Source organism: Leptonychotes weddellii, chromosome 11 (genome assembly GCF_054177405.1).
Source record: "Leptonychotes weddellii isolate Sample4059 chromosome 11, ASM5417740v2, whole genome shotgun sequence".
NCBI classification, from domain to species: Eukaryota; Metazoa; Chordata; class Mammalia; order Carnivora; family Phocidae; genus Leptonychotes; species Leptonychotes weddellii.
In genome coordinates, this window is record NC_138379.1 from 47282883 (window position 1) to 47294854 (window position 11972).

The 11972-nt window shown below is 44.1% G+C and overlaps 1 protein-coding gene across 3 annotated transcripts in view; it reads right to left on the reverse strand.

The window, feature by feature from the left end:
- FAM168A (family with sequence similarity 168 member A) overlaps nt 1–11972 on the reverse strand; it is a 164368-nt gene that overhangs the window by 16804 nt on the left and 135592 nt on the right. Inside the window, exons 3-5 of one of the 3 annotated variants that reach the window (XM_031024980.2) lie at nt 10622–10702; nt 5300–5326; nt 236–361 (exon numbers count right to left, since the gene is read on the reverse strand). In XM_031024980.2, coding sequence (XP_030880840.1) covers nt 236–361; nt 5300–5326; nt 10622–10702 — 234 coding nt within the window. Of the gene's footprint in view, nt 1–235; nt 362–981; nt 1168–5299; nt 5327–10621; nt 10703–11972 lie in introns of those variants that run through there. The other 2 variants (XM_006730443.3, XM_081798799.1) reach the window with 2 other exon arrangements.

Consider the following 11972-nt stretch of genomic DNA (forward strand, 5'->3'; position numbering starts at 1 on the left):
AAAGAGGGCACATATTGAATGGAGCACGGGGTGTTATACGCAAACAATGAATCATGGAACACTACATCAAAACTAATGATGTAATGTATGGTGATTAACATAACATAATAAAATTAAAAAAAAAAAAACAGTGTCTTATAATGTCAGTTGTAAAAGTTCCCTTTCCTTTCTTCCTAAGAGACAAATCAGTCCCAACCAAGGGGCACAAGGAAAGGAGGAGACAGGCTGTATTTACTGAAAGCCGCAGAGGATGCTTGGTAAGTTCGGTTCTCGGTCCCGGTGTCCACTGGGAGGTGGAAGGTGCCTTCAGTACCACAGGAAGACGAGTTCTGTGGCCAGGCCTGTTTCATCAGCAGAGTTGCTTAAGGGAAGACACAAGAATGGCATTAGGCAGAAATAAGAAGTGGGCACCACAATCACAGACACAAAGCAAGGGTCTTGTGCTGGATGGAAACATATAACCCAAGGGGCCCTGTTCAGACACACAGGATGGTTCAGCCTTTCTGAGATGGGTGAGTGGGTTGGGAGGAGTGCTGAAGTGAGCTTCCAAATGATCTGAAACCAAGGAAATCTGACTTAGCCTAAGAGAGCCAGGATTTTCTACCCACTACCAAAAACCATGAAGATGCTTATGAATCCCACCTCCTACTGCCTGACATTCTGGCCTAAGGCTCTGGGATATTCCTTAGCCGCTTTCTTAATATGTAGCAACTTGGGAGCCTCTGACTGTGTACTGGGCCAGATCAACTGAGTACTCATTTTTTATGCCTGAAATCTCACCTGGGGGGCAGTATTTAATAAGTTGTTCTCAAAGAGAGACCTCAAAAGAGTTACCACGTGATATGAACGTTGCTGGACTGTCATCTCTTCTGAAGGGACTGAGCTTTGGCAGTTCAGAAGGCACAGGTTGTCCAGTGGGGCACTTCCCACTCCTTCTCCTGTACACCCAGCTAAGGCCAGACAGATAAACCTCTTACACACCTTTTATACCTCCTGGGGAGGTGCTGCTGGTGCCCCACTTGAGATGTCCCCTCATGAATGAGAGAGGATCTGCTGGGCCAATAAGAAATTCTATGTCAAACGTGGGGCAGGTGTAAAACAGAGATGCGGCCCAGTTTGAAAGAAATCTTCAGAGACTTCCCAGGCTGACCTGAAGCTCAGCTTGAGAAATTTGAAGGATGATGCTTCATATGGATCTAGAAGTGGGGAATGACTCAAAAAACTTACCTTCATGGTATCCTGTGGGAAAGGAGAGAGGAAAGAGGGTTTCAAAGGGGGGAAAATGCCTAACTTCTTAGAGATTTCTCTTGATATACTTTCTCCTAGAGGAGAAACCATTTTTGACCCAAATTTCTTAGAGTAGGAAGAATAATTTTAAGAGTATCTTTTGCACTCAGATAAGATCTTGGACATGAGGGGTTTTAAAGAACATTAGCAGGACGGGGGGCTACACTGGTAACAGCTGTATACGCTTGAAATGTTTTAACAAGGGGCTAAGGTAAAGCAGGGTGGCATGAGAAGTATGCCTATACACCCTAATTCCACCAAGGCAAGGGCAGTCCACCTCCAGAGAGATCCCATAACCCCTCTGCCCAACCGGGTAACAGGTAGTACTGGGGAAGTACTGTCACGGAAGTACTGGGGCCAGAGGAGGAGGTCAAGGACTCTGTTGTTTTGCCGAACTAAGGCTAGAAGTGTAGCTGTTCTGGGCTGACACTGCACTTGCATTAATGGCCCGCAATATATACAGCAGATGCCGAGAAATGAGAAGGAAATCATGGGCAGGAAAGTGACACTAAAAGGAGAATTCTGGCAGAAGAAATGGAGATCCAGCAGAATTCCATGCAGAGTCCAAAGCCTTTGCTGGATATCAAGACATGGCTCTGCGGACGGACAACCTGGAGGAGGGCAGTCAGTTTTAAACAATTATCTTAAGGTTTCCTTTCCCCGGCATGGGGGAGGGGAGTTGGGATTAATAAAGGATCCAATTAGTATTGAAACCTCTTATCAAGATGTCTCCAAATTTAGAACCCGCCACTCAATGTGGCTGGGAAGCCCTGGTCACTCAAAACAACTCCCTAAAAAGTAAAACATGCAGTTCTGAGAAGTCACATGTCCTCAAGACCCCATAGGGACTCCATAAGGAAGCAGGAGGCCTGAATTTAGCCACAGAGAATTTGGGTGTCCTGTTCCAGTCCAGTTTTTTCCCCAAGTGGTGCATAATTTACCATAATTTTCATCATAAGCCAAAAGTCTGACATTAGTCTGAAGGACTGCATGACAAAGTAAATCAAAATTAACCAAAGAGTAACTGAAGCCTACACTGCACTCAGCACTGAGGGGAGTGCCACGGTGGACAGGAACACACGTGGGTCATGGTCACTGCACACAAGGTATTCATGGGCCAGCTGGGGATGCAACACAGCCACACGCCAACCAGAGAGTGAATAAGACAGCATTACACACAATAAAATAACATTCCCGATTAACCAGGAAAGAAGCAAGTGCGACTGTGCCTTTGATTATGTCTTATCTAAGTGAGTGAACTAAACTACGTATGTTCTTGAAGACGTGCATATTTTCTTCTGGTTTCATTGAAAAAGAAAACAAATACTAGTATTTTCTCCATTTCTCTCTATATTTTAATACTTAATAATTTAAATAATTGGACAAATATGAAGACCAGGAAAACCAACAAATATTAACTGTCAACCTGACTTCCTCATTGGTTGGTTGTACCAAATGATCTTCGTCTTCCATGTACAATTCTAAAGTAATCCATTCTGTTGGTGGTAGCAATTCAGAGCTCAGTTGTGGGGAAGACAATCCAACGGAAACTTTGGAGGCATAGTAAGAGAGGAGGCTGCTCTGGCAGGCATGCCTGCTCTTGGGTACCATGGAAGGTACCAACTTTTAGAAATGTTCCATATTTTGAACTGGGTGGTAGTTAAATACAAGTGTATACATATATCAAATATTACTGAGCTGTACATTTGAGACTAGTACACTTTATGTACTACTGTATATGTGTTATTCCTCAATTCACAAAGGAGAGAGAGACAGAGACAGAGAGAACCCTTGGCAGTGAAGGGCCATGGCCCAGTCACAGCATGCTGCCCACATCCAGGTGCTGGGTTGTTCACTTCCTGGGATACGGGGCCCTCTCGCCCTCTGACACTTGGAACAATCTGTTAAGCACACTTACAAGGAGGAGAGGCAGCAAGGGACCATCATCCTGAATAATGCAGTAAGTCAAGAAATCTGAGTTCTAACCTGGGCTGTGCCACTTATTAGCTGGGGGATCTTGGGCAAGTCACCTAACCTTCCTAAGCTTCAGTTCTGTTGTCTCATAACATAGCAGTAATACTCTCTCCCTGACTGCTTCATACTGTTCATGTGAGGATCAAAAGTGAAGTGTCATCCAGTCTTAGAGTTTCTAATTTTGGCATCTGCTCATCTTCCATCCCCATAGTTATGGACAGCTCTAATTTAAGTTCTCATCATCTCTTAACTGATCTACAGCAACAGTTTCCTAATCATTCTGTTTTTAAACCTGCCAACTCCAATCTCCAAACTGCAATCAAGAGATATTTCTAAGACCCAAACTTAATCACAAAATCTTAAAAACATTTGATGGTTCTCCACTGCCTACAGGCTAAGGCTGAACTTCTTGTACGGCATTCAAAGCCCCTCATGATCTAGCCCTGTGATCTCTCTAGACTCTCACTGTTCTCACCTTCCAACCCTACACTACAGCCACACAAACTTTATCATTCCCAGATTATGCCAAGGAGTGTCACAGTCACATCTCTATATTTTTGCTCACATTGTTCACTCTTCCTGGTATGTCTTTCCCCAAATGCTACCTGGTAAAAATTTATTAATCCACCAATCATGAACTTGCCTCTACTATGAAGTCTTTTCTTTTCCCACCCTTTGACCACAGTCCCTACATATATCCCATATGGTTCGCTATTCCAATTTCTGTGATTCTTAGAAGCCCCTTGCTGGGGCTTGTGTGTCTCCCCGGCTAAACTGTGAGCTCCTTTAGAATAGGGATCTTGTCTTATGGTCTTTATCTTTAAAGGGCCAGTGTAGGGTCTGGCACAAAACATTTTGTGAAGAGAAGAGCTCTACACATACTTTTTAGTATTTCTATTTCAGATGCTATAACTAGAGGGGTAAGGAAGCATGAGAGCTTCTCTCACTTTTTATGGAGTCTTCTGTCCAAGTTCATATATCCTGAGGCAAACAAAAAATGAGAAACAGGTCTGTGACTAGCAAAAATTAAAATAATACATAAGAGGATAGGCTGTTAACATTTAAAGGGACCTAAGAGATCATCTGGAATAAAACACTACCTATGGTCTGGAGACATTAGCAAATTGCCCAAGATCACACAGCCCACAGCAGCAGCAAGGAGAAATTTTCACAGCTCATCTCCTGAAAGATGCGCCACACACAAATTCAATATTCAACATCCAAATAACTCAAGGTTAAAAGTTGAGAAAGTGTGCAGAGATTTTAATGAAAACATTGTCCTGAGCAGCCCAGGTGAGGGTAGTGAAAGTGGCAAATCCCTCCCATGGTCCCTTACTGTCTGTGACAAAAAGGACCTAGTCCAGTTACACTGCTGGGACCCTCACAGGTGCCCAGAAGTTCCCGTGGTGCCTTGGGCCTGGAGTCCACACTGCCCATGGGACCTCACTTATTTAGCACACTTGGCCCTCACCTCTCACCATCCAGGAAAATGCCCTGAAAATGAGCCAGAGCTCAAGATCCGGGCTAAGGGAACAGATTATATCTAAAGTCAACCAGGTCTTCAAACATGTCAGACTGCCAATGGAGATGGAAAATCTGATCCTGGGGCAGACTGTTTTTTTGGGTTCTTATAGGCGTAATCCAGGTACTCCTCCACAGGGGCTGCCACAAAGCCAAGAGAGGAGCCATACAGGCTGAAGAATTTTGTTCACTGGATTGTTTGAATTCAGCAATCAGGTTAGGATGAAAGTTTCTGACCTAGGTCAGACAGGACGCCGGAGGTGAGGAAGGGGAAAGACGCCTTTTAGTGCCATGATCCTTCATTGCTGCCCTAGGGGACGGTTGATGTGTGTCTCCAACCCATGATTTTGCACCATCAGACATGTTCCTGCATGCTTTAGGAACTGCTGCTGAGCCACCTGGGGGAGCCCAAGCCTAAGGGATGGGATTTGGGGAGGGAAGGAGAGGGGATCTACCGTTGTTACGAGATAACACATTCATAGGCCATAATACAGATGAGGAAAAATAGCTCTCCTACCATAAGCTGAATGCAGGAACTGAAACTCTGTTGGATAGAAATGTTAGTTGAAATTACCACTAAGAATTTGTGCAAGGTAGTACACATCGCAGTTACAAAAACAGAATGTCTCAAGATAGCAGTTTCTCCCGGGCGACATAAGAAACAGTGAATGCAGAGGGTGTGAAGTGCCTCTACCCTGGAAGGAATGACAGACTTGCCATCCAGGAAAGCCCATTCATTGAGGAGAAGCACTTCCTTGATGCCATGACATCTTCCAGGTAGCTGACCCAAGTTAGTGTTCTTTGCATACCAGAGGGACTTCACACATGACGGAGGCTTTATAGTACCAGAGGAAGAAGTAAGGTTCAGGGACAAAATCATCACCTTTGGCCTCTGAAGAACTCTCCATAAAGCCCCAGAGGGCTAGGACCAATGCAGGGATACTTCACTTGAAACCTCTGGGAGACTGTGGTGCTTTAGAAGGAGCACAGGCTGTGGGGTCAGACAGACTGGGTTTGAATTCCAGCTCCACTGCTTTTTAGCTGTGCAACTCTGGACAAGTTATTTAACCTCTGAGCAAAACTGGAAGTAGGAAGATTCAACTCACACAAGACTAAAGTAAGAACATTTGTGACATGCCTTACACAGTGCCTGGAACATGGCAGGTATTCAGAAAACACATATTCCTTTCCCTTGCCTTTCCTCAGGTTTGTCATATGCAAAATAGGAACAATATATTTGTACTTTATAAAGTTGCAATGAAATCAAGTGAGACAGTAGATGAATGATTTATAAACAGACCTCTTGTGACGAGGTATTTCATTTCTATCTATATTAGTTATTCTGTTTATCCTTTCATTTTCAAGTCAGATTACCAATAATGTGATACATCCTTTGGTTTCCAGATTCTGAAAACAAGTCTCAGTTGGCTCCTGCCTCCTGCAGGGCCAAACAGTTCTTAAATAAGATCCCTGAAGTCATTAAGGGCTTGGAAAAAAAAGCTCCAAGTACCCACACTGCTTTCAGAACCAATGACAGAGTGAAATGCTTCCCTGCATCCTGAACAGATGACATCTTAGAGTACTCAGAGCTGCTAAAAATAGCTCTCTTTAAAGCAACTTCTTGGCCTCCTGGAAGAAGCTGAGAGAAATTTAAGCCCAAGAGCCTGGCTCCGTTGCAGGCTTCTACCCTGCAGGCATCTCCCGGCATCACTAATAGCTGGTTCTGGCCGGAAGCTGAGAGGAACCTACACTGCCCTCTCTGTCCTTGAGCCAGCCCTTCCTCAGCAGGACTCCCCTACGGCAGTCAGGAGAGCTGGTGAATGTTGAGGCTGGTCTCCCAAAATATGAAAGAGACCAGCTGGGCGTGCGTGCATGCGTAGGTGAGTGTGTGAGTGTGTGTGTGTGTGTGTGTGTCTAACTCCAAAGGAAAGGGATCTGCTCAAGGTCACATCAAAATCAGTAGAAGAGTTAGGGCTGTAACCCCAGTCCTTCCAATGCCTAGTTTGGGGCTTTCCAGCACAATCTGTTAACACCACCCTCTATAGTGTATGGGTTTCTAAGGAAATGGTCAGGTTGCTGCAGTCATAGCTTACAAATATGTTGAACTTTTGAAAACACAAAACTGGGGAAGATCAAGTTAGGTGAGGGCTGATATTTTATGTCTTAAAACTAAAGCTTTATTACTACTTTACACATGCCAGGAGCTTTCCAATCTCATCTCCTTATTCCACAGTCCCAGGCTCCTCCTGTCTGCTCTCCCTAGTCTAGTTGCTCTAGTTTAACTCCTTAATTTCTCTCTGATCAACTGCAGAACACATAGCAGGATGCCTGGGTTTGGATCTTTGGGCTGGTTCCCAACTTCTCTAAATTTTAGTTTTCCCACTTGGAAAATGGGAATAACAATAGTAATGACTTTCAAAGGTTTGCTGTGATAGAAAACAAGTCAATATCCATAAAAAGCTTAAAATAGTCCCTGGCACATGGAGAACCATTCAACAAATATCACCTATTTATTTTTATTCTCTGTCCTTCCACTTTCTTGCCAAACTAATCCTCAAACAATTCCACAAACCATCACCATAAGTTCTGAACATTATGAGACCATGTCCCAGTGCTGGAAATCAGAGCCTTGAATTCACGGCCTCCACCCTCAGGGGGACCTCCTGTTACACAGCTGTGTTACCTTCCCCTTCCACTAAGGCTTTCACACCTTGACCTCTCTCCTTAAGAACGCTCCCTCTGTTCTTGCTCACCTCTCTCTCAGCAAATCAAAATCATTAGACAAGACCTCTCCACTTTCCACTGGGCAATTTATTCTAAGCAGATCTGTCCATGACCTTTTCCTTAGTCTGAGAGGAAGAGTTGTGCTCCTATGTGAGGCACTCCATTCCCCCTGCTCCTCAAAACAAAGAAGAGAACAGTACTCTAGATTTACACCTCACCAAAGCCTCCTTGAAGGCCTGGCTCCTTCTGGCACCCCTCCTCCTGCATCTCTGACTTGTCCTCCCCACTTGCTCCTACCCATCAACACTTATTTAACCATGCTCATATCTAAAAAATGCCTCCTTTAATCCCACCTCCCCTTGTTCTCCTTGCCCTCGTAGCCAAGCCTCTTGTAAGAACAGGCCCTCTCTGGTAACTCCCCATCTTCGCGCCCAGCCTCACCATCTCATTGACTCTGCTTCCACACGTCCCTGGCAGCCTCCTGCCTATACAGACAACACAGCTTCTTCGTTCCTCACCTTAGCTGACCTTCTGCAACTACTCGCCTCATTTTGGTTTAGACCACGGAGTTCACCAAGCCAATTCACAGATCTCACAGCATTTAGATTTAAATCATTTCTATATTGTGAGATACTTGATAATGAAAACCACTGTAGTTTTTAAGACAGAACTTATCAAATTTGATTAAATCTTTTTTTTTTTAAAGATTTTATTTATTTATTTGAGAGAGAGAGAATGAGAGAGCACATGAGAGGGGGGAGGGTCAGAGGGAGAAGCAGGCTCCCCGCTGAGCAGGGAGCCTGATGCGGGACTCGATCCCGGGACTCCAGGATCACGACCTGAGCCGAAGGCAGTCGCTTAACCAACTGAGCCACCCAGGTGCCCAAATTTGATTAAATCTTTTATCAGAGTTAATTTCTGCAGCTTTTATTGTTTCTGCCTCATATTATACATTTTTTTGAAATATATATCTTATTGATTAAAAGTGAATATAGAATAAACTGTTAATGCTCAGATAGATTTTTTTTAACCTGTGGGTCACTGCTACCCTCACAAGCTCTGAGGGCAATGGCTTTAGCGTCCTCAACTTTGAATAATATCCAGTGTGTTCCAGAGTGCCCTGGACATTGCAGGACCAAAATTAATGTCTGTGGAATGACACAGCTATGTAAGCACTTTAGGGGTTAACATCACTTATTTGCATAAAATAGTTCTTGTCTCCCAAAAAAGAGGGGGTTCATAGTATGTGTGTGCATGTGTGTACGATTACAAAATGATCCCTACTTCAGAATGAAGTAACTGAGGTTCAGAGATCAGGTGATTTAAGGTTGCTACTTTAAGAAGTGACAGTGAAAACTCAAATCCAGGTCTTCTGACATAGCCCATGTTCTTCTCTCATTTAAATAAATATTCTAGAAGAAAGGGAATGATGGTAGGATGAGTGCTAGATTGGCCCAGAAAAACATGAGACCAAAAACCAGAAGATCTGCCAAAGGTTCCAGTCCATATGCTAGAGCTGATTCACTGGGTAACTCAGACAAAACACTGCTTGTCTCTGGATCTCCCAAGTCATGAGAAGGGGTTGAACTGGAGGGTCTCTAAGATCTTTTTAGGCTTTCTAACTTTAGAATAATCATTACTAAACAAGAAAGTAGGTGTTATCATGGCATTCAAGGCCTTTCCACATCTTGCCCTTGGACATCTGTAGTTCAGATTCATCTATTATCTCCACCCCCACAGTGTGCTTCAACCATTCTCACTACTTCTAGGTTCCTCAGTTGTCATATCCTCACAATGCTGTCCCTTTGCCCAGGCTCTACTCTGTCTAGAATGCCCAACTCTTCCTTTGTGTGCTTAAAAGAATGCCTCCTGCTTCTCCCTCAGGTCTCTATTGCTAGGCCCTCTGTGAAGCCTCCTGTACACTTTCAACCTCAGGCAGACTGTTGTTCTCTCCTCTGCTTCCTCTCATCCTACATGTATTCCCTTCACAATACTCATCACACAACTATAAATTTGTTTAAATGCCAACTACCAAATGAACTATTAGTTATTTTAGGCAAAGATGACTCTTTTTCTCTATTCTAGTGTGCAGGACATTCAACAAATAAATACTTGCTGAGTAAATGAAGAGGAACTTATATAAAACCATCTACAGAGGCACCTGGGTGGCTCAGTTGTTAAGCATCTGCCTTCGGCTCAGGTCATGATCCCAGGGTCCTGGGATCGAGCCCCACATCGGGCTCCCTGCTCCGCGGGAAGCCTGCTTCTCCCTCTCCCACTCCCCCTGCTTGTGTTCCCCCTCTCGCTGTCTCTCTCTCTATCAAATAAATATTTAAAAACAAAACAAACAGCTACACCCCTGAGATAAGTAACACATTTCTCTGAGATTCTCTGAGAGATGAGGTATCTTGTCCAAGGCCTCACAACTAGTGAGTTGAGTAATCAGGATTCAAACCCAGGACTTTCTAAAGGCAGCATCCATACTCTTTCTCCAGCCCCTTGAATGTTAGAGAACCCATTAATTGTGAGGGTTAGTATCAGTGGTAAGACCTCTGCACTGCTCCTAGCCCAAACTAGAACAAACTTTTTCAACATTTTCAAAGCTATTTCAATCTCTATCCAAGGAGTGCTGGGCCTTTGTTGTTTTTGAAAAACAGGTTCCTTGCCTCAGCTTGAAAACCAGCTCTTTATCGTCTGGTGGCAAGTCTCTCACTCTCTTCCAAATCCACATCCAGGAAGTCTGGTGAGTGTGTGTTTGTGTCTTTGTGTGTCTCAATGGCAGCCTTAGGGGAAACTGAGCAAAGAATGGATTTGGACATTGTTTGGGAGAGCAGAAAAGGTTCTGTGAGGAGGATCCATGTCTCAGATATGCCAGGAGAGAAGAGATGGGCCAACCTTAAGTCCCAAAGAGAATGGAGGAGATTCTATTCCCACCCCAACCCTGAGTCTGAACTGCCCCAGTTCCCAGAGGGGACTCCTAGCTGGGACTCCCAGCTTGGACAGACTGAGTCCAGAGCAATTAAGGACAGGGAAAGGCCAGCACGTGGGTTTGTTTTTTCAAACAGAGCCCACCTCCCACCCCAGGCATCACTGCTGGTCTCCACTTTCTCCTTACCTGGAGCATAACTGGGGCTATTGGTGGGGTACAGGCTGGGATTGTAGGCAGGGGCTGCTGCCGGGTAGGCTGTAGGGTAACCTATGAAGAGACAAAAAAGCCCCAATTAGTTAGGTAAAAAGAAAAGGAAACAGAATCCAAGTACCAGGCTTGGCCTTCAGCCTCTTTGTGGGCCCTTCCAGACAGTACATGTGACCAGCTTTTAGCCTCTATGAGAAAAGTCATGAATACCACAATCTCAACATATGCAGATTTTTCTTTTTTCTTTTTCTATTTATTTAAAAGCAGTATAAGAACTATATGTCTATATACTCACTGTAAAAAAAAATTGAAACACCACAGAAGTGTACGTGGTAAAAAGTCTAAGTTTACTCTCACATTCCTGCTGCAACACCACTTTACTCCCCAGGGGTAGTAACAGCTATCCTTCCAGATAGTTTTCTACACTTTTTAAAGATTTTATTTATTTATTTGAGAGACAGAGTGAGCAAGAGAGAGAGCACATGTGCAGGGGCAGAGGGAGAGGGAGAAGCAAGCTCCCTTGCTGAGCAGGGAGCCCGATGCGGGGCTCAATCCCAGGAGCCCAGGATCATGACCTGAGCCGAAGGCAGACTCTTAACTGACTGAGCCACTCAGGCGCCCTCTACACATTTTTATACACATACATTCAGTGGTGTTCTGGTAAATATTTAACATCTGGCTTGAGGGGATTGAAGTGGAGCTCTATGTGTAGCATTTGCTAAGTTCTGTGATATAAATAACTCCCACCATGGCCAATTTCAAGCTACCAATGTCAAAAGGAATAGTTGGGAAAAGATGCTCACAACTGGCTCTCTAGCCCACAAGCCAGATCCAGCCTGCCACTGCATATTATATATAGGGTTTTGTTTTTTTTTTAATTGTTTAAAGGATTTTTTTTTAAAGTACAATCTACTCCCCAGTGTGGGGCTCGAAGTCATGACCCCAAGATCAAGAGTCACATGCTCTATGAACTTAGTCAGTGGGAAGCCCCATTTTTTTTTTTTAAATTCTTACTGGGACAAAATACATAGAACATAAAATCTGTGATTTTAACCATATTAAGTGTATGATTAATTCAGTGGCATTGTGTTCAAAATGTTTTACAACTATCCCCACTATCTGTTACTAAGACTTTTTTTTTTTTTAAAGATTTTATTTATTTATTTGAGACAGAGAGAATGAGAGAGAGAGAGCACATGAGAGGGGGGAGGGTCAGAGGGAGAAGCAGGCTCCCTGCCGAGCAGGGAGCCCGATGCGGGACTCGATCCAGGGACTCCAGGATCATGACCTGAGCCGAAAGCAGTCGCTTAACCAACTGAGCCACCCAGGC